The 24,012-nt window shown below is 36.6% G+C and overlaps 2 protein-coding genes and 1 pseudogene across 3 annotated transcripts in view; 2 read left to right on the top strand and 1 right to left on the bottom strand.

Annotated features, from left to right (window-relative positions):
- The window catches only part of LOC125779386 (procathepsin L), a 323,484-nt gene that overhangs the window by 208,233 nt on the left and 91,239 nt on the right, over positions 1 to 24,012 (bottom strand). The window lies entirely within an intron of this gene.
- LOC125779419 (putative nuclease HARBI1) lies at positions 6,104 to 7,679 on the top strand. Its single transcript, XM_049460773.1, has 3 exons — positions 6,104 to 6,670; positions 6,735 to 6,879; positions 6,954 to 7,679. The coding sequence occupies exons 1-3, from the start codon at positions 6,278 to 6,280 to the stop codon at positions 7,268 to 7,270; spliced, it is 855 nt and encodes a 284-aa protein (XP_049316730.1). The 5' UTR covers positions 6,104 to 6,277; the 3' UTR covers positions 7,271 to 7,679.
- Positions 21,628 to 21,820, top strand: LOC125779798 (small nucleolar RNA U3; annotated as a pseudogene).

The following is a 24,012-nucleotide window of genomic DNA, read 5'->3' as shown; positions in this document are numbered from 1 at the left end:
TGCCATTTACGATGTCGTCTATCTACCAGTATTTCTCGGAACATCTTCTGTATGTCTGCAGTGATGGCTACCTTGCATTTGCGAAAACGGTGAAGGATGTCGACAATATTGGTATGTAGTTGTGGTCCAGAAAACTGTGTATCGTTTAAGGATGTCCCATTTGATGTCTTCGCGGAATCGTTGAAAATTACGCGAAATTTTGTGGTTACCGCATGATGAGGTATGAAGTAACCATTTTCTTAGTTGGTGAAAGCTTGCTTGCTAACCTCCATATGATCGAGAGCAATGTATTCTCGCATCAATGCAATGTACTGCTCACGAAGACATGGGTGGTTCATCAACCGCCGCTCGAGTGGTAGAAACTGACGGACTGCCGAATGATGATATAATAATATTTGCACCTGGTACCTGTCGTCTGAGGTACGGGTAACTGTGTCGTTGAAGATCGTCTCACAGTCATCCACGTGTACTTCGGATGATAGCATGGGCTCTTCGAGTTCCCAGAAGCTTTTAAGTAACGTGTCTAATCGTTATTCGTTGACACATTTCGCAGTAAGAGATGTGTGTAAAGTGGAGTGAGCAGAACTTATGACTGGCCCAAATACTACCCAACCAAGACGAGTGTTTAAAGCGCAAAGTTGCTCTGGAGAGCCCTGGATGAAACCCTCCTGAAAGAGACCCGTTAGTACGTCAGCTCCAAGTAGCAGATCCACCGGACTTGGAGTGGCAACCGTTGGGTCAGCCAGCGGTAAATCTTTTAAATGGCTAAAAGCTTCTGCGTCTACACATCTAGTGTAACTGAGGTTATTGTCGGCACGACATAAGCCTCGAGTTTGAAGTTAATGTTGTTGTCAAAGGCAGCCTGCATCTGTACTGATAATCATATGACCCTTACTATAGACTGCAGCGCTAGAACCAATTCCTTCAATTCGTATCTCCCCTGGAGGTCTACGAAGACACATACGTTTTGTAGTAGCATCAGTAATCAGACTCACCTGAGAGCCCAGGTCGCAGAGGGCACGACACGCGAATTGTCCTCCATTGTGATCGATCAGGATGATCTTCGCAGTCGTTAGTACAATGGTCCGGTCTCCATTAATGAGAAATGACCGGACCTTCCTCAAATGTTACTGTTGTCGTGGGTATACTTGTGGCACCTGTGTTGAAGGTGAGTCCACGGATATATTCCGATCGGTTATGTGACTGTTGGTGTCTTCCTCCATAGTCGGTGAATTGTTAGCAATGTTGCCTTTGCAGAGCATCGTATGATGACGATGATGGCATCTTAAGCAATCACGAGATCACATGATCACTTCCAAGGCAGTTCAAACATAACGAAAGCCGCTTAACTGTATCCCACCGTTCCGGTATGGAAAGATTAACGAACCGTTGACACATGTGTATTCGGTGTCCGTTAGCGCAAAGTTGGCAAACAACCGTAACTCCTTTCACTGAATATAACGGCTGAGATGAGTTTACCGTTGCAACGTTAGCCTTAACGGGACGGGTTGGTCTCTGATGAAGAGTTGTTGTACCGTTCGTAGCTCCTTGAGGCAAATTGTTGGCACGCTTCTCAATAAATGTCAAAAAGTCCTGATACATTGGTATGTTGTTAGTCTGAAGGCTCATCCCCCATTCATACCTGGTGACTGTAGGCAATTTATGTAGCAGAAGTGGCACCAAGAGGGCGTCCCAATGCTTTACCGGAAGACCCATAATGCTTAAAGCTCGCCTCACATTTTGGACGGTGTCAACTAGTCGAGGCAAGCCCTTCTGGGATTCCGCGGGTAGATTAGGTAAATTCAGGACACGCTGCACGTGTGATTCCACTAACAAGAGTGTATTATCAAATCGCCGTTTCATCTCCTGCCACATGTCCTCATAGCCGTCTGTGTAAAGTCCACCGACATGTTGGCGTAACGTACTTAATTTGTAAATGGAATCCAGATCCTTACGATTGCGAACTAGTGCCTCGAACAAATCTTTGAAAGGCAGCCAATTCACTTGGTCACCATTGAACACAGGAATCTTAATACCACCATCACCAGCGTCACATATATTTGTGTGTACAGCAACTCCGTAGCAGCCAAGAAGTCGTCATGTGTGGTCAATTTGCTGGCTTTTGCTGAAGACACCAGGTCCGTATGATACTCCATACACCTTTCAAAATGCTTGTCCAATTGTCCACGAATCACATCGCACTCAATGCTGTCCGGATCGTAATTAGCTGCTTCTGTCATTCTGTTAATGCGCAATATTGCGGCATGCGCTGAAGTACGTAGATTCAAACTAGCCATCAATAAATCTTTACATTAAAACGGGATCGAAAAGGTGCTCACAGGAGGCACCAAAAAGATGTACAAGAATTGTATTAAAAAAAAGTATGTCTGTATTGTATAACCGTCTATCGTCAAATAGGCAGAGTCTTTATAGTATACCTCCTTAAATATACATTTGGTTAACCGTTAACGGATTGTAGCATCACGCCACATGATACATATGTGCATACATATATACTATAAGTATAGTATGTCTATAGTTTACATATTGTAAATTTACATTTACATTCGCTAAGCTAGAGTGAAACTACTAGTCTGCGACTACAAGGCTAAAAGGAGGACACAATCACATTGATCATTCAGCAATCAGCTGACTGGTATTGGTTTGCGTCCTTATTAATTATGCGCAGGACTGCATTTTACTGAACTTAAATCTTGAACATATAGTGTAGGCCCAATTCCTCAGAAATGAACGAGATTTACTTAAAAAACCCCAAGTGAAGGCAGAATATGACAAAGCAATTATGGAATATTTGGAACTCGGACAAATTAAGAAAGTAGAATATGACCCTTCTGGTAAAGCGACCCACCACGTAGTCATTAAACCCGACCGTATAACCACGAAATTGCGTGTGGTATTTAATGCATCTTGCCCCACGTCAAATCACAAAAGCTTGAATGACGTCTTACATATCGGGCCTACTTTACAGGAAGACCTTGTCATTCTGATCACAAATTGGTGACTCTTCCAATTCGTTTTTAATGCGGATATTCAGAAAATGTACCGGCAAATACTCGTAGACCCCATTCATACACGGTTCAAAAGGATACTATTTAGGAAGTCCCCGGAAGACACAATAGAAGACTTCGAATTGCAAACAGTCACGTTCGGCATAAATTGTGCGCCCTATCTAGCAATCCGTACCCTCATATATATGTAGACGATGTCTTAGCTGGAACTCATGACCTATAAACGGCAAAGTCAGCACGCGATGAACTCATTTCAGCTCTGAAGTCCCCAGGATTCGCTCTGCGAAAATGGACCTCAAATGACCCACACATTCTGAAAGGACTTCCACTGAATCATCTTTCAGAAACGGAAACACTCAACCTTTCGGAACCCGAAAACATCAAAACTCTAGGCATTCGATGGAACTCCAAAAAGGATTAATTTTTCTTCCTCGTCAACCCAATGGAGAAAAAACCCGCACACACCAAACGTGAAGTTTTATCAGCCATAGCAAAATTGTTTGACACAGCCGGTTGGCTTAGCCCAATAATAATCACGGCAAAAATAATTATGCAACAAATATGGCTAGATAAAACTGACTGGGATGAAAGCCTGAAGCCCCTCACCCTTCATCGATGGAACAGCTTCGTAAAGGATTATGAAAACATAAACAAAATAGAAATACCCAGATGGACCCATTTTAACCCAACAGCCACCATCGAATTCCACGGTTTCTCTGATGCTTCAGAAAAAGCATATGCCGCGACACTTTACATATGGGGTTTAGTTGGACATAAAATATGTACAACTTTCTTAGTGTAAAAAAACAAGAGTTACTCCTATTAAAACCGTATCCCTACCCAGATTGGAACTATGCGGAGCGGTTCTACTGGCTTACCTTGTTAACTCTACCCTATCCCAACTACACGTAACCCAATATAAAAATTATTTTTGGACTGACTCAACTCGCTGGGTTAAACAAACCACCCTGTTCATAGAGCACTTTCGTTTCTCATCGAGTAGCTGCAATCACCGGAAAGTAGGAGTCGATAATTGGAACCATGTGGAAAGCCAAGACAATCCCGCTGACTTGGCAAGACGGGGATGTACACCCACCGATCTACTGAATTGCAACCTTTTGTGGCATGGACCCCAATGGGTCTAGAATATGAAAAGGAGCATTTTCCAGCCGTGGAATTCAAACCCGTTAAGACATTTGCGATAACCACCCAAAAGGATATACTCGAAAGGTTTTCCTCATCCCCCAGAGCAATTCGCGTTATCGCTTACCTATTCAGGTTTTGCGCAAATGCCTCACAAAGGAGGCGAAAAACTGATTACTAAAACTACGAAATAACCCCGGAAGAGTTCAAAACAGCCCGAATGAAGTTAATTATTCACACCCAAAAAACACATTTCCGAGAAGAATATAATGCACTGACCTGTAAAACCCAAATACACAAGAAAAGCTCATTACACTGTGGAACATTTTTGGGATTATTGTCTGGGGGGTGAGAAATTCCAAGTCAGGGTGATGGTACTAAGTCAGTATAGTAAAACCCTCAAAGGGTTTGGAGTTCGTATGTGTCAGTTTTTTTTATGACCTTTTAAATTTTTTCCTTATCTTGATGTTTTTTGCGAACCACTTGTCTGATTTTGATGAAACAAATTTAGAAAAATTAAGAATTACAATCTCTATTTGTTTTTATTCAAAAAAGTGTCATTTATCGCCTTTTTTAAAGGACAGAATTCTGGATACCCAAAGCAAAGATGCTGATTAAATATGTTAAATTAATGATTTGAAGCAACTCAATATCGATTGCTAAATGTGTATGCAAGAAAATCGATTTTATACCTAAATATAAGATTATTGACTTCTTCCAAATGCACTGCCGTTATGGCTTTATATCAACTTTAGTAAGATGAAGAAGGTTAATTAACTTAAATATGTTAAATTAATGATTTGAAGAAACTCAATATGCTGAATGTGTATATACAAGAAAATCGATTTTATACCTACATAAATATAAGAAGAGGATAAAGGAATTATAATCCACTGCGGGTTACAACATTTGAGTTAACTAATCTAGCATTACTGTTTGAAATTATAATCAAACTGTTTGATTTGTAAGATCAAACGAACTCAAATAAGAATCTTTAAATTCTTACCGCTGGTGGGGGAAAAATAAAGACCTTATTTGAGTGAGAATATATTCATTCTAATTTTATTTTTAAATTTGTAAACCTTATATACTATTTTAGAAGTCTAACTTATCTAATTAAATATATACATATATATTTACAGCACACCACATGGGGCTGTTTTCAACTATATAATACAATACATGTGTGTTTGTGTGTGCTGTCATACAAGTATAATTTATATTGCTTGGTTTGGGTTGTTTTCAAGTGCACATGTGCATTTGTAATCAATTGCCCAAACCTAAGTAAATATTTTTAGTATGTATTTATTTATGTACGTATGTTCAATATATTTGAACATAGATATCTATTAGTAGTGGACTGTATGATTACAATAGCTAGATTATTTCTTATCTTATTAAACATTGAAATATATAAAAGATTTAAATATAATATTGTTGTCCGTGCTTTGGCAGCAACGAACATGTTCAATTTTGAACAATTACATATATTTACACTTTAATATAATTAATCATTAATGCTAACACACACACACACCATATATTTATAAATATGTATATATACCCAAATTTATATTAAAGTGAAATTTATAACGTTAAAACTAAACTAACTACCTTTTAATTATTCGCAATCGGCCCCATACGTCGACCTACCAAAATAATGACATTAAGGCGGGTATTGTCACTTGCGAAGCGAATTTATTTGGCGAAGCGAACGCTTTAGCGAACATACCCCAAATTTGCATTGTGAATGGCGAATGAACGTATTCGCTAAAATACGTCGTTGCCATTCATGAAAAAAGTAGTGCGTTCATCCGAATTTGACATTTGTGCCATTTATACTTAAAAATTTTTTTATTATATCAACTGAAATTTGAAAATATGTTTAATAACGCGGATCTGTATTTTGAAGATAATTACGATGTGGAAACGCGAACTAATTTTCTTCGACAGCGCCGTTTTATTAGAGATAATTCTAATCCTACAGAGCTACCTAACACAGTGTATGTATCCAGTTCAATTATAATGAATAATAAGAAGTTTTTGTTCAATGTACACGTTTTTGTAGATTCGTTGCGAATTTCCGCTTGAACAAGGACGCATTTATGTATGTCCTGGATAAAATAAAAGACAAATTTCATTGTCGGATGTCGTCTTCCATAACGCCCATATTAAAATTGTGTGCCGCACTCAGATTTTTTGCACATGGCAGTTACCAACAAGCTATAGGGAATGAATTTCAGTTGGGACTTGCTCAACCAACAGTTTCCCTTATTTTAAAGGAGATCATACCCATTTTGGAAAATGAAATTTGTCGTACCCATATAAGCGTAGATATGAGTGAAGAAGAAAAGCAGCAGGCAAGGAGCAAATTTTATTCAAGATCGGGAATACCAAATGTAATAGGCTGCATCGATGGAACCCATATTGCGATTTATATCACAAACAAACACCTCTATCTAAACAGAAAAGGATTTTTTAGCATAAATGCAATGATTGTGAGTTTTTATGAATTTAATACAGTAAAATTGGTATAAAAATTTTGTTATATTTTTATTACAGGCTTGTGATCATGATATGAATATCCGTTTTGTGGATGCTAGATATGCTGGTTCTACACACGATTCGTTCGTATGGAACAATAGTTCTCTAAAGGCATGTTTAGAGGCAGCGCATCAAAATGGAGATCAGAACTCTATTTATTTAGGTATTCGCAATATTTGACTACTGCGCAAGTTTAATCTTGACATATGAATATTGAAAACAATAATACATTTGCAGGTGACTCCGGATACCCACTAAGCCCTTATTTATTAACACCTTTCCGTCATGCAGAATCCGGAACTAGGGAGTCAATTTTTAATAAGAAGCACGCGAAAGCGAGAAATGTTGTTGAACGTACGATTGGAGTTCTGAAATGCCGTTTCAGATGTCTTCTGAGTGATAGAAAAATGCGCTACGATCCTGCTAAAGTAACATCTGTGATCCGGAAGAGGCTGAAACCTTCTTTGATGCCGTTGTACCATTGGAACCAATTAATGAAAATGGCAATGGTTCACCAGGAGAGCGCCGCAGAAGACAAATTGCTGATGCTTTGATGTAAATGAAACTATACCGACTTCAGTGAATAATATATTGTATTCTTTTATTTTATTCAATACTTTGAAATTCAATATTACATAGATAATAAATATATAAAAATTACAAAAACTACATGCTTTTAAATTAAATTAAAAAAATCACAGATTCAATTCCGTCACTTACAATAATAAAGTAAAAATAAATTCATCACATGTTTTCTTAAAAAAATCACAGATTCAATTCCGTCACTTACAATAATAAAGTAAAAATAAATTCATCACATGGTTAAAATATGAAATAAAAAAAAATTCATCACATTCTTATGAAATAAACTATAAACTAAATTCAATCTATTTACAAGCACCCTATTTTTTTTGCATTTTTAATTTTAAAATTTGTAGTTTTATTTCCATCTTTTCTTTATGTCTTTTTTTTTCTCTAAATATTCTTCCTTCTTCCTTTCTTCTTTCATTTTCATTAATTTAATTTCTTCCTGTTTAAGTTCATATGTTTTTCTTGCATACCTTGCAATTTCATCAACTTTTTTTTCCATTTTTGCAATTTTGTTGGAAAGGATGTCTTGCACTTCGGCTTGCTTTTCCAACGCTTTCATTCGAATGACTTCACGTTCCTCTACTGTCATTCTAGGACGGCTGCTTGAGGATTGCGATGCCAAATCCATGGCTCGTTGTGTTTCCTCGGTCGTGCGCTCTTCTGGCTGAATTTCATTATTATTTACCGCTGTTTCCACTTCATTAGAGCCATATGCTAAGCCTGTAGGATTTACAGCCGCCTGAAGGTGAAGAAGCTCATCTACACTTTGCTCTAATGGAGATAAACTTTGCTGAGCATAAGGTCCTCCTCCTGTGGCAACAGTTTCGCGTCGGTTTGTCGCTATTTTTTTTTTAGTTTCAGTTTATAATCTAACCAAACCTAAATGCTACACATAAGTAACTTCAACCAAACAAATTAATTAAATTTTTACCTTATTCCACTCGCGTCCGTTTCGCAATGGTGGACCAATGGCATTGAGTTTGGCAGCGAACAGATCCCATTGCTCTGCCCTGCTTTTCTTCGTCGATCCAAAATTCCCCATTCCTCTGGCGACGTCCGGATTATTTTCCATTAACGCAACCAATTTTTGGAATTGTTGCGTTGTTGTACGTTTTGTTCTAGAAGTATCGTTTTGTTAAATATAATTAAATAATTACATTTGCTCAAATAACGATCAAAATTTACTTACGTCCTTTCCATTTCAAATAGCGAATAAAAAATACATTCGTCAAATTTTGACACTAATGGCGAAGCGAATGACGTTTTCTCGCCAGTGGCAATACCAGAAATTTATTTTCGCCACTCGTTCGCCATTTTCTGGCGAATTCGTTAGAGATTCGCAACTTACAATTCGCCACGGCGAAACTCGCCAAAATTTTCATTCGCTTCGCAAGTGACAATACCCACCTAATAGTTTTTATGATTGGTGAATGAAATCACAGCTTTCTCTGAATTTTTGGTAAATGTGGAAATCTCGTAATTACAAAGTGCGTTTCAAAGTAAACAGGACTTTTTGAACTTAGCGCCCCTGGTGGTGCTATATATATGTCGACTGGTGCGTTAGAAGCTGCTATCTTTATCGATTGTCCAGTGAGAATTTCATGACATCGATTGGAACTGAAGTTATTGTGTTTTAAGTGTCCGTATTTTTGTGTTATCGTGGTGAAAATGGGCTTCGAACAAAGAGCCAACATTAAATTTTGTGTCAAAATTGGTAAAACTCTTATCATAACATTTCAATTGATGGAACAAGTTTATGGCGATGATTGCCTATCCCGTAGCAGGAGTAGTTTCAACGTTTTCAAAGGTCGGGAGGACAAAAATGACGATTAACATGTGGGCCAATCAAAATCCGTGATCATTGGAAATTCCATTAAAACTGTGCGCGAATTCATCAAAAATCAACCGAAATCATCATTGAAATTCATGTAATTGGACATCTAATTTTGACCGAACATTTGTGCTTACGAAAGGTGTGTGCACGGTTTGTTCCGCACAAATTGACTGACGACCAAAAATTGCTCTCATCGATCGACGCTTGTGACCGATTATTTGACCAAAAATCACATTTTAACCATTAACCACTCCCGTGTTCACCTGATATGGCACCGTGCGACTTCTTCCTTTGTGGAAAAATGCATTTGCTCTTGAAAGAAAAGCGTTATGCAGACGTAGAGGCCATTCAAAAGGCTTGCACCGGCATACTGGCGGTCATATCGACCATCGAGCTAAAACTCTCGTTCCACTTGGTTTTGGACAGTGCAAAAAGCTGTATTGAAACAGAAAGAGACTATTTTGAATAAAGTAAATTGAGTTTGCTGAAAAAAACCATTTGTCCTGCTTACTTTGGAAACCACATTGCACAATATTTCAAATGGAATCCTAAAATGTTTTCGCAATCAAATATCTTAGGGTAATATTTGAAAAAATATTAGGTTGTCAAAAAAGTCTTGCGGTATTTTCGTTAGTTGTCGCTGAAATCACGTAGTTCTAGTTTTATTCGTGGCATCGAATCATGCTATACCGTTTTGGAAAGCTCATTTCACGCGCTAACACGTGTTTGATTGATTGTCGTTTCTTTTAAGTCGTTCGTGAGTTATAGCGTCGCAAACATGGAGCAAAATAAAGAGAAAATACGGCATATTTTACAGTACTACTACGATAAATGCAAAAATGCATCTCAAGCAGGGGGTTTTAGATGATCCAGCAATCCAGCTAAATGAAAATATATATGTTATAATGTTCGCAATTAGTTTTTAAGAATACATTTTAATTTTTTAGTAAACAAGAAAACTATAACTATGGGTCCTGTTTTATACAATATAATAATAAACGTTCATCTTTAACAATCTGCAAAAAAATATGTTTCTTTCATGCTACTCCGCATTGAATTTTTTGGGTTAAGTAGCGGACAGGTTGAATCGTAAGAAACGTGATTTCTCGGCATCAAACACGGCTTGTAACTGTCAATCTGCTGTTTCTAAATTGTCATTGAAATGCCTCGTCCAAATCAATGTTGCAATCCAATAAATTAATGAATGCTACGTGGAAAAATATTTACTACTTAGGTACATATAACATTTGTCATTCATGCTGTATGAAAACTCTGTATATGTTGATGAAAACTCTGCAAATATTCATAAAAATTACCGTGACTGTATTTATATTTTTTTATTAATAATGAGTAATGCCAACAAATAAGTAATGCGGACAAAAAAAATATGAATATATTGTATTATTTTGAGTGTTGATCAACAAAAATCAGCGGTTGAGCTTTCTAAATCAAAAGAATATTCTAGTGGTGTTTCAGATCCAAATTCCAAGTAGTTAATAGCATTTTGAAATAACGTGGTGAACCACCAATGAAAAGGATACGTTTCTCCAAACTATGAAAGAAATCATTGCAGAAGTAATAGATGAGAATAGAGCAAAAGAAAATACTACAGAAAATAATCAAAAATGAAAAAAAAAACGGCGTGAAGATCGTTTGAAAAATATCAATGGTTTAACAAAAATTTATTTAAAATATTATTATTTAAGCAAATTGAAGAATGTCTATAATATATCGCAAATATTTTTCTTTGAGTTCAGAAAATTTCATCGATTTATCTGCTGTAGTTTATGAGAAAATAACTGTACAATTCTCTCGCGATCTAAAATTTAATCTTCAATGAAACAAAAAACAAGAAAAACCGTTAACTTTGGCTGCACCGAAGCTAATATACCCTTCACAGGTGCATTTCTTTTAGTAACTATGTGTTCAGTTTATATGGAAGCAATGTGCTATAGTAATCCGTCAAATGCGAAAGTTTTCAATACAGGCTCTTGATTCCGATCGTTTAGTTTGTATGGCAGTTATATGCTATAGTAAGCCGATCTGAACAATTTCTTCGGAGATTACATTGTTGCCTTAGAAAATAATCTATACCAAATTTCGTGAATATATCTTGTCAAATGCGCAGCTTCTTGAAGAGAAAATGACATTTGCACAATTTCAAAACGATATCTTAAAACCTGAGGAACTAGTTCGTATATATACAGACAGACGGACGGACGGACAGACGGACGATATCTTAAAAACTTCACTATTTCAAGTAAAATCGTTTTTTTTTTTTGAAATTTCGCCATTTTTTTTATTTATTTTTTTCACCCCAAAAAAAGCTTCAATTAATTTGGCAACTATCCCTGCTAATCCCGGAGTCGGCCGAGTTTTTTTAATATTTTTTTTTATTTATTTAAAAATTTTTTTCATTTTTTAAATAAAAAAAATATAAAAAAAAAATCGGCCCACTCCGAGATTAGCAGGGATAGTTGTCAAATTAATTGAAGTTTTTTTTGAGAAAAAAAAAACAAAAAACAAAAATGGCGAAATTCCAAAAAAATAAAAATTAAGATTTTACTTAAAAAAAACGATTATTTTATATAATTGATCGTGTTAAATTTTTTTCGAGTATTTTTTCGAAAAGTTCATTCAAAAACAAAAAATAAATTAAATGGTCCCCAAAAGTCAATTTCTACAAAAGTTATGGCTATTTGAATATAAAAAAGCCATTTTTTTAGCAAAAAATAGAAAAATTCATAACTTTTTTGAAGTAGGACAAAAAATTTTGAAAAAATTCTCAAAAATGTTTTTCAAATAGTAGAAAAGGATGGATAAGTTTCAGCAAAATCTAAAGGGGTCGGGTTCAAAAGTGGTCGATTTGGTATGGAATACCCCATATACTTAATAGGGTCTTCGATGCTTCTTTCTGGGTGTTACAAACTTCGTGACAAACTTAATATACCCTGTTCACTGTGTACAACAGTGTTGTGTGAACAGTGTTCAGGGTATAAAAAAATAATTTTGACGAAATACTTATATAACAGTCCCTCCCCTAACGAAGTGCTAATTTTCAAAACCGGTAATTTAGCGAAATTTTCAAGATCCACCTGACTTGGTTTGACCCAGTGTAAAACGGTGCAAAAAAGCGCTCGTCAGACGCCATGTGTAACGTTTCATACAAAATTCGTCGGATGCAATTGCAAAATCGAAAACGAATAACGGTGCAAATTATACCTTCTGTGCTCTGATTTGTAACGGGTGATTTTTTTGAGGTTAGGATTTTCATGCATTAGTATTTGACAGATCACGTGGGATTTCAGACATGGTGTCAAAGAGAAAGATGCTCAGTATGCTTTGAAAATTCATCATGAATAGACTTACTAACGAGCAACGCTTGCAAATCATTGAATTTTATTACCAAAATCAGTGTTCGGTTCGAAATGTGTTTCGCGCGCGTGTTTTGTTCAGCGATGAGGCTCATTTCTGGTTGAATGACTACGTAAATAAGCAAAATTGCCGCATTTGGGGTGAAGAGCAACCAGAAGCCGTTCAAGAACTGCCCATGCATCCCGAAAAATGCACTGTTTGGTGTGGTTTGTACGCTGGTGGAATCATTGGACCGTATTTTTTCAAAGATGCTGTTGGACGCAACGTTACGGTGAATGGCGATCGCTATCGTTCGATGCTAACAAACTTTTTGTTGCCAAAAATGGAAGAACTGAACTTGGTTGACATGTGGTTTCAACAAGATGGCGCTACATGCCACACAGCTCGCGATTCTATGGCCATTTTGAGGGAAAACTTCGGACAACAATTCATCTCAAGAAATGGACCCGTAAGTTGGCCACCAAGATCATGCGATTTAACGCCTTTAGACTATTTTTTGTGGGGCTACGTCAAGTCTAAAGTCTACAGAAATAAGCCAGCAACTATTCCAGCTTTGGAAGACAACATTTCCGAAGAAATTCGGGCTATTCCGGCCGAAATGCTCGAAAAAGTTGCCCAAAATTGGACTTTCCGAATGGACCACCTAAGACGCAGCCGCGGTCAACATTTAAATGAAATTATCTTCAAAAAGTAAATGTCATGAACCAGTCTAACGTTTCAAATAAAGAACCGATGAGATTTTGCAAATTTTATGCGTTTTTTTTTTAAAAAAAAGTTATCAAGCTCTTAAAAAATCACCCTTTACATTCTGCGAGTACAAAGTGAAATAGCGTTTCACTTTTATACTCTTGAAACATGTTGCTACTACTTAAATACATTTAACAGTTTTTCGCATAACGGTTTTTCAAATCCACTAAAATTATTGTAGGAAGACCGATTCGTTTCGTGGTTGCGTCCGAACTAACTCTTCTTTATTTTTTCTCACTTTCATGTCGCCAGTTACAAGTTTAAAAATTTCATCAGGGTTGCTTATTCCAGTAACATTAAAATAAGGCATGATACAAATTCAAAAGTACTACCGTCTTGCTTATTCAAGTAATATTAAAATAAAGCATAATACAAATTCAAAAGGACAACAGGATTGCTTATTCAAGTAACATTAAAATAAGGTATGATACAAATTCAAAAATACAACAGGATTGCTTATTCAAGTAACATCAAAATAAGGCAACGATACAACATAATACAGTAATCACATTTACATTGCTACAATTCGGCCGTCCTGACCATGAGATCACCTGATCTCAAGTGACTGACTAGACTTCGCGTCCTTTGAACCATGGTTTTATATTTCCAACTGCCCATACCCCGTGGTATGGGACTCGAGACTGTTGAAACCCGTCGACATCTCTAAGTAAGTAACGATCCTTTCGTAAGACTTTTTCAATACAATACGGTCCCTTAAATTTAGGAATCAGTTTTTTAGACACCCCTATGTGAGAATCGAAATTTTTTATAACCACATAATCTCCCTTTACATATTTTCTTGGCGCTCGCCTTTTTTTATTAAAAAAGTTTGTATTATATTGTTGCAACTGTTCTTGTTTTACACTTGCCTTCTCACGAATATCCTGCAAAATTCGATTTTCACATGACTTTTCAACTTCTCTTAAGTTTTCTTTCAGCGAATCAACAACTTCACCTGTTTGATTTACACCGAACTCGGGTGCACCCCGGTTGTCCTATGTATCGTGTTATTAAAAGCATGCTCTATACTTTCTATTACCGCATTCAAATTGTATCGTTTATCTGTATTTAACATTTTTGATATCATTGGTCCCAAACTCCCATTTACCCGCTCTACCTGATCTCCACAGGACCTGTAGCGATCTTAATATGCTGAACCGAGTTTTGTTCTAAAAATTCTGTAAATTCACCAGATGTAAAACAACTTCCTCTATCAGATACAATGCATTTAGGACGACTATAAATCCGGAAATAACTTTGCAATGCTTGAATCGCTTCTCTAGTATTTGTTGTTTTGGTAGGGTAAAGTCTGACAAATTTTGTAAATGCCTCAATGACGACAAAAATGTGTTTCGTTTTTAACGAGTTATCAATCGGACCGATGTGGTCAATGTGAACAACTTCAAAGGGAATTCTTCCTTTTGGAATGCTGTGTAAAAACCCTCTTGCGCCCCACTTTTGGAAGAGAATACAATATATTTCAAGCAATTTTTTATGTGTCTATCAACCTTTTCTCTCAACTTAGGGAACCAATAGCTTTTCGATATTAATTCTACTACTTTTTCTATTCCAACATGGCCAACCTCGTCATGATATTTGTAAATTACATTACCCTCCATATCTTGTGGAACACAAAATAAAACTCTGCCATCATTTTTTTCTATACAAAACCCATTTCTCATCTCAAATAATTTATGTTCTTTTTCTTTTAATAGTTTTTTCCACATTTTTAAATTCTCATCTCTTCCTTGGCATATAATCAAATTTTCCTCAAAGGTATTTGTTTCTACTACTAGAATATTACTGGACCGACTTAGAGCATCAACATGCTGCATGTGTTTTCCCGCTCGATGCTCCAACGTATAATTGAAGTTTTGTAACTCTAAAGCCCATCGTGCTATTCTAGGGTTAAGTTCTATTTTATTCAATGTAAGTGCAAGTGAACTACAATCTGTTATGATCTTGAAGGGGTTTCCTTGAAGGTACACACGAAATCGTTTCAAAGCGCTAGCTATTGCTAAAGCTTCCAACTCGAAGCTGTGATATCGTGACTCTGCCTCTGTAGTTCTTTTCGAAAAATAAAAAAGTGGGTGCATCTTTCCATCTTCTTTCCTTTGCAATAAAATAGCCCCTAGTCCTATCGAATTTGCATCACAATGTAACTCGGTGTAATCATTCGGGTCATACAACGCAAATACCGGGGCGCCTAGCAGTTTAGATTTCAAAAGCTCAAAGCATTCTAATTCTTTTGCCCCAAACGAAAATATCTTTTCCTTTTTTGTCAAGTCGAACAGAGGCTTTGCTAGAACAGAAAAATCCTGCACAAACCTCCTGAAATACGAACACAAACCTATGAAACTTTGTACTGTATATACGTTTTTTGGCAACGGAAAAGTTTTTATCGCTTCTAGTCCTTTGTCATCCGCCCTTATTCCTTCACCGTCAACAATATAACCCAAATAATTCACGCTTGTTTGTAGAAATTCACACTTGTCTAACCTTAATTCAAGTTTATTTTGAGTTATCTTATTTAATACTTTTTCTAGAATTTGGAAATGGTTCTCTAAGTTTTCTGTTGCAATCATGATATCGTCTAAATACACTATAACTTCTCCTTCTTTTATCATTTCTGCAAATATTTTGTGTATAAACCTTTGAAACATCGATGGTGCATTTTTAAATCCAAAAGGCATTCTCGCGAATTCAAACTGGCCTAACGGAGTCACAAAAGACGTATATCTCTCTGACTCTGGATGCATATAAACATGAAAACAATCATTCTTAAGATCAAGCTTTGTGAATATTTTCTTTTTCGCTAATCGATCTAACAAGTCATCAATTAATGGAATCGGATAATTATCTTTCGCGGTTACTTTATTCAGCGTCCGGTAATCTACACACATTCTAAGATCTCCCGTTTTTTTTTTACTAATACAATCGGCGACGCATATTCGGACTCACTTGGTTTGATATATCCCCTTGCTAAATACTCATCTATCAACTTTTGCAACTCCCCTTTTTCTACATACGCTAATCGCCGCGGGGAATAATGAAAAGGTTTTATGTTTTCTAATACGAGTCTCATGTTACACTTTACCAATAGTTCATCAGGACGTTCGGCCTGTACATACAGTTTTGTAAATATTTTATTTAATTTTGTAGAAATTGAATGTGATATATTTTTTCCCACATTCAAACTTAGTTCTTTCCCCTTATCAAACTCAATAAGCATTAACCATTTTATATTTCTAGAATTTTCATTATTTTCACTATTACTTTCCATTTCATTAATTTGATCTAATTTCTTATCACCCAATTTTTTAATTTCATCAACAATACAATTTGTAACCATATTTGTTTTACAACGATTATCACTCAGATTATTTTTCCGATCAATTATCTCTTTTCTTTTTTTTACATCAGTTAACGTTTTATTTTTATTTGCATTAACTATAATTTTCCTATCATTTGTTTCGTCAACAATACACTCAGTTTTATTTATATCACCCACTTTTGTTTTTCTATCATTTGTTTCATTTAACGTAACTATACACTTTTCTACTTTACAATTTTTATTACAATCTTTTTTGAACCCGCCCACTTTATGTTTACCTTCATCGTTTACACTTTCATATTCAACACTGTTATCATCAACACTCTTTTTCAACTTAATTAATGTATTTTCTTTGATCTCATCCTTGCATATCAAAATTAAATTACTTGCCTTGAAAAAGTCTCTACCCAAAACTACGTCATACCCCATAGTCTCATCGGCCACTACGATCAAATTTATATTGACAAATTTATTTTCAAAACAAACATTACAATTAAATTCACCAAACATTTCTAATTTACTTTTATTTAACCCAAAATATGGAATACAAACTGAAAAATTATCATTAAATTCAATATTATCTGGTAAGAATGATCGTTTTGCAAAACTTATTGGACTCCCTGAGTCTATGAGGCATTCTAAAGATAAAATACATTCAGTATTATTACTCACAATAAACTTTAAATATCTTACGTATGGGCTCTCATCTGTACGGTTGTTTTGAATCCTCGTTGGACACGTAGCGACTTTATGCTCCATGCTGCCACACCCATAACACGCCCCATCCTCTCGCTTCGGCTTCCGACATGCCACGGCCATGTGTCCAAATGAGTTGCAGTTGAAACATCTGACTAGTGCGAGGCAACTGTATCGAGTGTTTCAATTCAACTCTCCCGAACGCCTGCAGAAGCTGCACTCTTGTAGTGCAGCATTGGATATATGCCTGAGTCCGTAACTGCTCGTCCGGTCAATCAACTAGCATTCATCCATATTCAACGGACCTGACAGTGAAACCTTTTCATTGTAGTACTTTTGGAAGCCTTCACCAACCGATCACTTACGCGCTTCAAACTGTTTTCGCAGCAACAACTTGTTGTGTGTTGGTGCAAACACCGCTCGCATTTCTGCAACAAGGCTGTCTATATTTTCTGTGATAAACAGAGACCTCGCGTGCAGCCACACTCTTGCACTACCTTTTAGTTTGCTTATCATTACAGCGCGCAGCGCGCCATGATCGAGATTAAAAACTTTCCCAGCACTTCTTAGTTGTTGAATCCAAACGTTAAAATTCGGCCCACCTTCGTATTCTGGTAACAGATCTTTTAACATCTCCAAAGGTATAGCACCGATATTCCTTACCGTAGCGCTATCTTTATTACGTTCGTTTGTTACTGCCGTTGCTGTTCAAAGCGTCATTGTCGTTTAAAGTGCTGTTGTCGGTGAAAGCGCCGCCGTCGTTCAAAGCGCCGCCGTCGTTCATAGCGCTGCCATTATTCAAAGTGCCACTGCCGCCGCTATTATTTGTTGCATGTTGTATGTTTGTTTGTTTGTTATATGTCGCGCTGACATTCGTTGCGTCGTTATTTAAAGTACTCGAAGCTCTGCTATTCGATGAATTGTCTTTTTCTGTCACATCAGTGGCGCCGCCTACTACATTGCTTGATTTAAGTTGCACGATCATTAGCTTTAACTGCTCGACTTCTTTGGACAGGAGCTCATTCTGCGTCTTTAAATTACGTTCCGCTGCCTCCTCCAATGGTGATTCATCAATGCCCACCGATTCGACCTCCTCGCCAGCGAAACTAGGACAATCGCCACGCTCAATTGCAGGCACATCGCCCATCCTTATTGCCAGGGCACTTTTGTTGCCATGAGTCGGGAGCCCCAACCGCTTCAACCACTCACGCAACTGGGCCGCCGTATATACGAGGGCTGTCCGATAAATAACCGACCTCAACGTGAAGCTAGCGGCACATCTGAAAAAAAAGTTTCTACTTCAAATTGTGCATATTATAATAGCTACTCGCCAAAATTTCAGAAATTTATCTTGCGCAATTATCTGTTGACAGTCGTTTTTGTGAGTCTATTTCGGTGATTTCCCCAAAATGGTAAAAATTGAATATCGAGCTGTAATTAAATTTTTATTTTTGAAAGGCAATACGCCTTCACAAATCAAAGATGAGTTGGACTCTGTGTATGGTGACTCTGCACCATCGTTTACCATCGTAAAATTTTGGGCAGCTGAATTTAAACGTGGTCGCAGGAGCTTGGAAGATGATGAACGTCCTGGGCGTCCAAAAACTGTAACCACTAACGACAACATCGCTAAAGTTCATCAATTGGTACTAGACGATTGTTAAAACTGTACTTTGCTACTGTGCCCGAATCCCACTTCTGAGATTTTGTAGGAAAACCGATTCGTTTCGTGGTTGCGTCCGAACTAACTCTTCCTTATTTTTTCTTACTTTCATGTCGCCAGTTACAAGTTTAAAAATTACATCAGGGTTGCTTATTCGAGTAACATTAAAATAAGGTATGATACAAATTCAAAAGTACTACCGTCTTGCTAATACAAGTAATATTAAAATAAAGCATAATACAAATTCAAAAGGACAACAGTATTGCTTATTCAAGTAACATCAAAATAAGGTAACGATACAACATAATACAGTAATCACATTTACATTGCTACAGTATGTAAGCATACTAGTGGATCCGGCCACGCGTTGCTGTGGTATACATTTTATACTATTTTGATATAATTAACTTTTCAATACAGTGAAAATTTTATTTACGAATAAAGGTGAAAACGTTTATGTCGGTATAAGAATGAAAGGGATTGCACTTGAGGTTTAATTTTGAATATGTTCATACAAATAAATTTCATTTCATAATAATAACGAATTTAAGGCTGCTTTCTCAATCTGGTTACCAACGTTTCTGTCCAGTTAATAGAGTTGTCCACTAAACAGGGTGTCCATTTCAGAGAGCTTCCACTGCATTCTTTGTTTTACAATTGTTTTAACTATCCTGTCTTCTAAGTTGGGTCGAACTGGACACAGTGTGCTAAATTTTATTATATAAAACCGGTTCTGTAGCTTAGAAGTCCACTGCGGACAAACAACGTGACACGTACTTTTTATATATAAAGATTTATGTAATAAAATATTCAATGGAGTGAAAATTTCATTTACTAATAAAGCAAAAACGTTTTTATCGGTGTAAGAATCCAGGGGATTGTACTTGAGGTTTGAACTATGAATATGTTTACACAAATAAATGCCACTGGAAAAAAACGAATTTAAGGCTGTTTTCTCAGTTAGATTACCGGCGTCTTTCAGTTCTATTTGAAACAAGTAAGGAAGGGCTAAGTTAAGGAGCAACCGAACATTTTACACTTTACAACTTGCAAGAATCAAAGCCAGAAATACTATAAGGTGTACTCGTAAAACCAGTCACATAGAATAAAGTCAACCGGATGTTCGAAAATCCTAATATTAGTTATATGGGTGCTAGGCCAAGTTTTTGCTCAAATTTAACTATTTTTGGTACAAAGATACACTGTTATGTGTAAAATACTCTCTCTCATTTCCACTGAGATAACTCACATAATGGTCAATATATGCGGTACAAAGTCACCCGGCAGTTTGAAAATTTTTATTTTAAGTATATGGGGTTAATACTTCCCATTGATCCGATTCAAACCGTTGTCGGTTACAGGTATACCATTATAAGAGTAGTATTATCCACTAATTTCAGTTATATACATATATATCACACACTGACCGAAATTTTCGATCGAAAGTCAACTATAGGTACCGGGGTCTAAATATTCGGTACCTAGGAGATTGAACGGTTTTTATTAGACTTGAACAATTTTAGGTCATAAGGTGGCGTACACTAAAGGCATCATTAGTGCAAAGTTTTATCCCGTTATATTAATTGCTTCAAGATTTGTGTACTGGAAACTTAATGAATGAAATGGAATTTAAAGTTGTGCTATATGGGAAGTAGGCGTAGTTATTGTCCGATTGTCATTTGCACAACGTGACATAGAAATGTGAAAAAATACAACATACTAAATTTTGTCGAAATCAGTCTGACCTCTAGATATGTGATTTCGCTAGAAAATGGGCGGTGCCATCCCATCGCCTAATTTCAACATCGGCTCTCGCAAAGCTCTCTCATACCATCTAGGTGGCAAAATTTTATGTTTTTATGAATTGAGGTACTCCTTTGAGATTTCCTCAACTTGAGCTGTCATTGTTTTGACTGGTTCCGCAACTAGTCCACTTAGGATCCATCCGAAAATGGTATTTTGCGCCAGAAGTGTATTTGTGATTTTTTCAATACCTTCGAGTATTATCTATGGTATGAGATCGCTGCTTAATAGAAAATCTATTTGAGCGGGAGTGTTGCAGTTGGGGTCTGCTAGCTTTAAGTGTGAAACTTTCTGCCAATGCTTGCTATTTGTATAATAGCTGGGTAACATATTGGTTAATTGCGGTAAGACAATAACTTCTGCTTGCATGCGAGTTATATCGTCACATCAACCCCCATCAAAACCCAGAAGACACCAATAAAACAACAACAATAAATAATTTACTTTACACCAATAAAACAACAACAACAAATCATTAAATTTATTTTCTTATTGTACTTTATTATTGAAGTTATACTTCTTATACGAGTTCGGAAAAGGTTGCGATAGATTCAGGTTGCGCAACCTTGCTCAATATGAATCTAACGCCACCTTGTCTGCGAAGATGTTCGAGTAGCAAGGGAAGCGGTGACAATCGGCGATCGTTTCTTTCGGCACAGCTCGGATTTTCTACCAACAACATAATGCTGCCATGCTTATGCTGTTGTTGTTTTTGTAGAACAATGTTTTAATTTTGGTTGGTCACATATTCACATGTGTGCGCATATGTATGTTTGTATGCTTGTGCATTATTGAAGTTATACTTCTTTTTCTTTCGTTTGTCTTTCATTTCTGCGAATTCTCAACTATTTTGTGTGACTTTTTGTTGAAATACCCTGCGTTGGTCTTTGAAAAATTCATTTACATTTTTTGGAAATCGACCCGCGATGACGAGGTATATCGTTTTATCTGACAGCGTGAGGTTTAAGAAGTTCATTTCTAATTTTGTCTTGTGGCATATTAGAAATGATGTTTCTTCGAAAATCGTTCGCTTACAACGGATAAAACGACTTCTGAGTGGTGATTTTAATGAATAAATTCCAAGGTTTTACACAAAAATAATGCAGTCAATAAGTACAGTACGCTTTATGTATGCTTGCGCATTCTTTTTCTTTCGTTTGTCTTTCATTTCTTCAAATTCTTTGTGTGACTTTTGGTTGAAGTACTCTGCGTTGGCCGTTGAAAAGTTAAGACTATAATTCTCAGGATCATTGACCTTTAGAAATATGCATATTTGCATTATGTATGTATACGTATGATCGTGAATACATATCGACGCAGATTTTTGCAAGAAGCACCAGAAAGTTGTGCAATTTATGATTTTTAGCTTTTGCCATCGTCGTGAAAAGACGACTTGTTGGCAAAGGCATGCTCGGGGAGATGTTACGGCCTCTGTTTTTATGAATGAAGCGAGATCGCTTGTGGAGTTTGCGCCTGCGATCATGAATGAAATCGTTTTTGTTGTAAAATGTACTACACTTGTTCTTCGCCAATTTGGCTGCCATATTGACTTGTGAAGATCAATTTTTTGTTGGTGACATATTCATATCTGTGCGCATATGTATGTTTGTATGCTTGTGCATTATTTGTTCGGCAATGTATGCAAATATATGTACATATAAGTATATATGAATGTATGAACATGCAAGTCAATGCGCACATGTAATTAGTATATTGATAAGTGATGAAAATATGATTTCAATTTCTGAACGCGCACATGCATATACATAGTGTATGTATACACAAGATAGGATAGAAGATGTATGCCTTTTAACATAAATATTATATAATATATAAATATTTTTCTTACTAATAGAAATTAAATTTATCGCAGCAATATCCATACGATGTTAAAAGCAAAAAATTAAAAATTTATTCTGTCGAGATTCGAACCTGTGGTAGCATCTTGACTTTCCAAGCGCTTACCACCAACACCACCATTGACACTTAGGTTGCGCTGACTTAAGTATGGTTTGGTTATGCATGTAAGAAACATACGATGGTTGTAATAATTTTGTTTAAGTATAGAAATATGCTTTTGTGGAACATTTGCTTTCGCAAACATACAGACAAATGTGCAAACGACATAATATATGTGGCTGGATGAGTTAGCTCTTCCCTTTGTATCCCCGACACTGAACAACCACACGACAACACACCACACTAACGCGATCCACATATGAAGACACCACACATGCAGACATTCTACATGAAGACACCACCCACTTCTACACACGAATATATGCCACACATGCGGACATCACACCACAACTCTACACTACCCAACAATCAAAACCGGCCGCTCGAGAGGACAAGGCCATCTTCTTTACGTCGATCTCGCACCGAGCAAACGTCCGTCACAGCATCATTTTTTATCTTTTATTCCGTATCCTAAATATTTCACGGTAATAAAGCCAAAACACAAAATTTTGCCGGTTAGAGAAAGTGTTGAGTGCCGAGGTAAGTGGGGACCAAAAGGTGCTAAATAAACCTTGGTCCTTCGAGCCATAGTGAAAGGCACTATGGAAAAATAAAAAAAAAAAGAAAAATGAAAAAAAAAAAAATAAATGTGCTGAGTGACAAATATAATATCAGTGCATATTTTTAACATACGCCAAGTGAAAAAGCTTGGAAAACCAAAAAAACCTAAAAAAAAAAACCAAATTGTGCTGTGACAAAAGTGCGTTTTAACTGTGAAGAAAAAAGTGAGGCAGTGACCAAATAAGAGCGCAGTGGTGATATACATATACATAAATACACACATACATAAGTGCGAAACTAAGCAAAGCATTTGCCCTCCAAAGGAAAAAGAAAAACCAAAAAACCAAAAACGAAAGTGCAAACTAAAAAATATACATACATACATACATATATAATCCTCTTTGAAGGTGGTCGCCTTGTCATGGCGAAGGGGCTTAAGTAAGAGTAAAGTGTGCATCCCAAAGGAAACGCACTCTAATCTTACGAACTAAGATGGACACTTCATAATTTCCCACAATAGTGATATGAATGAATAAACCATAGGTTTTACGCCCATCTCCTATTGTGGAATTATGAGGATACCCGAACCAACACCACCCAAAGCCAAGGTGTCGAGGTACCCGTGCCAAGGGCTGAATGGTCAGCGGGGAGTAATAAATAGCTGATCGCGAACGGTCCCCTCCGATGCCCGGGCGAGGTCGGAGTTATAAATAGCCTTCTCTCCGTATACCGG

The sequence above is a fragment of the Bactrocera dorsalis genome, chromosome 6, assembly GCF_023373825.1.
Source record: "Bactrocera dorsalis isolate Fly_Bdor chromosome 6, ASM2337382v1, whole genome shotgun sequence".
NCBI lineage: Eukaryota > Metazoa > Arthropoda > Insecta > Diptera > Tephritidae > Bactrocera > Bactrocera dorsalis.
This window is presented reverse-complemented; position numbering and strand designations above follow the sequence as displayed.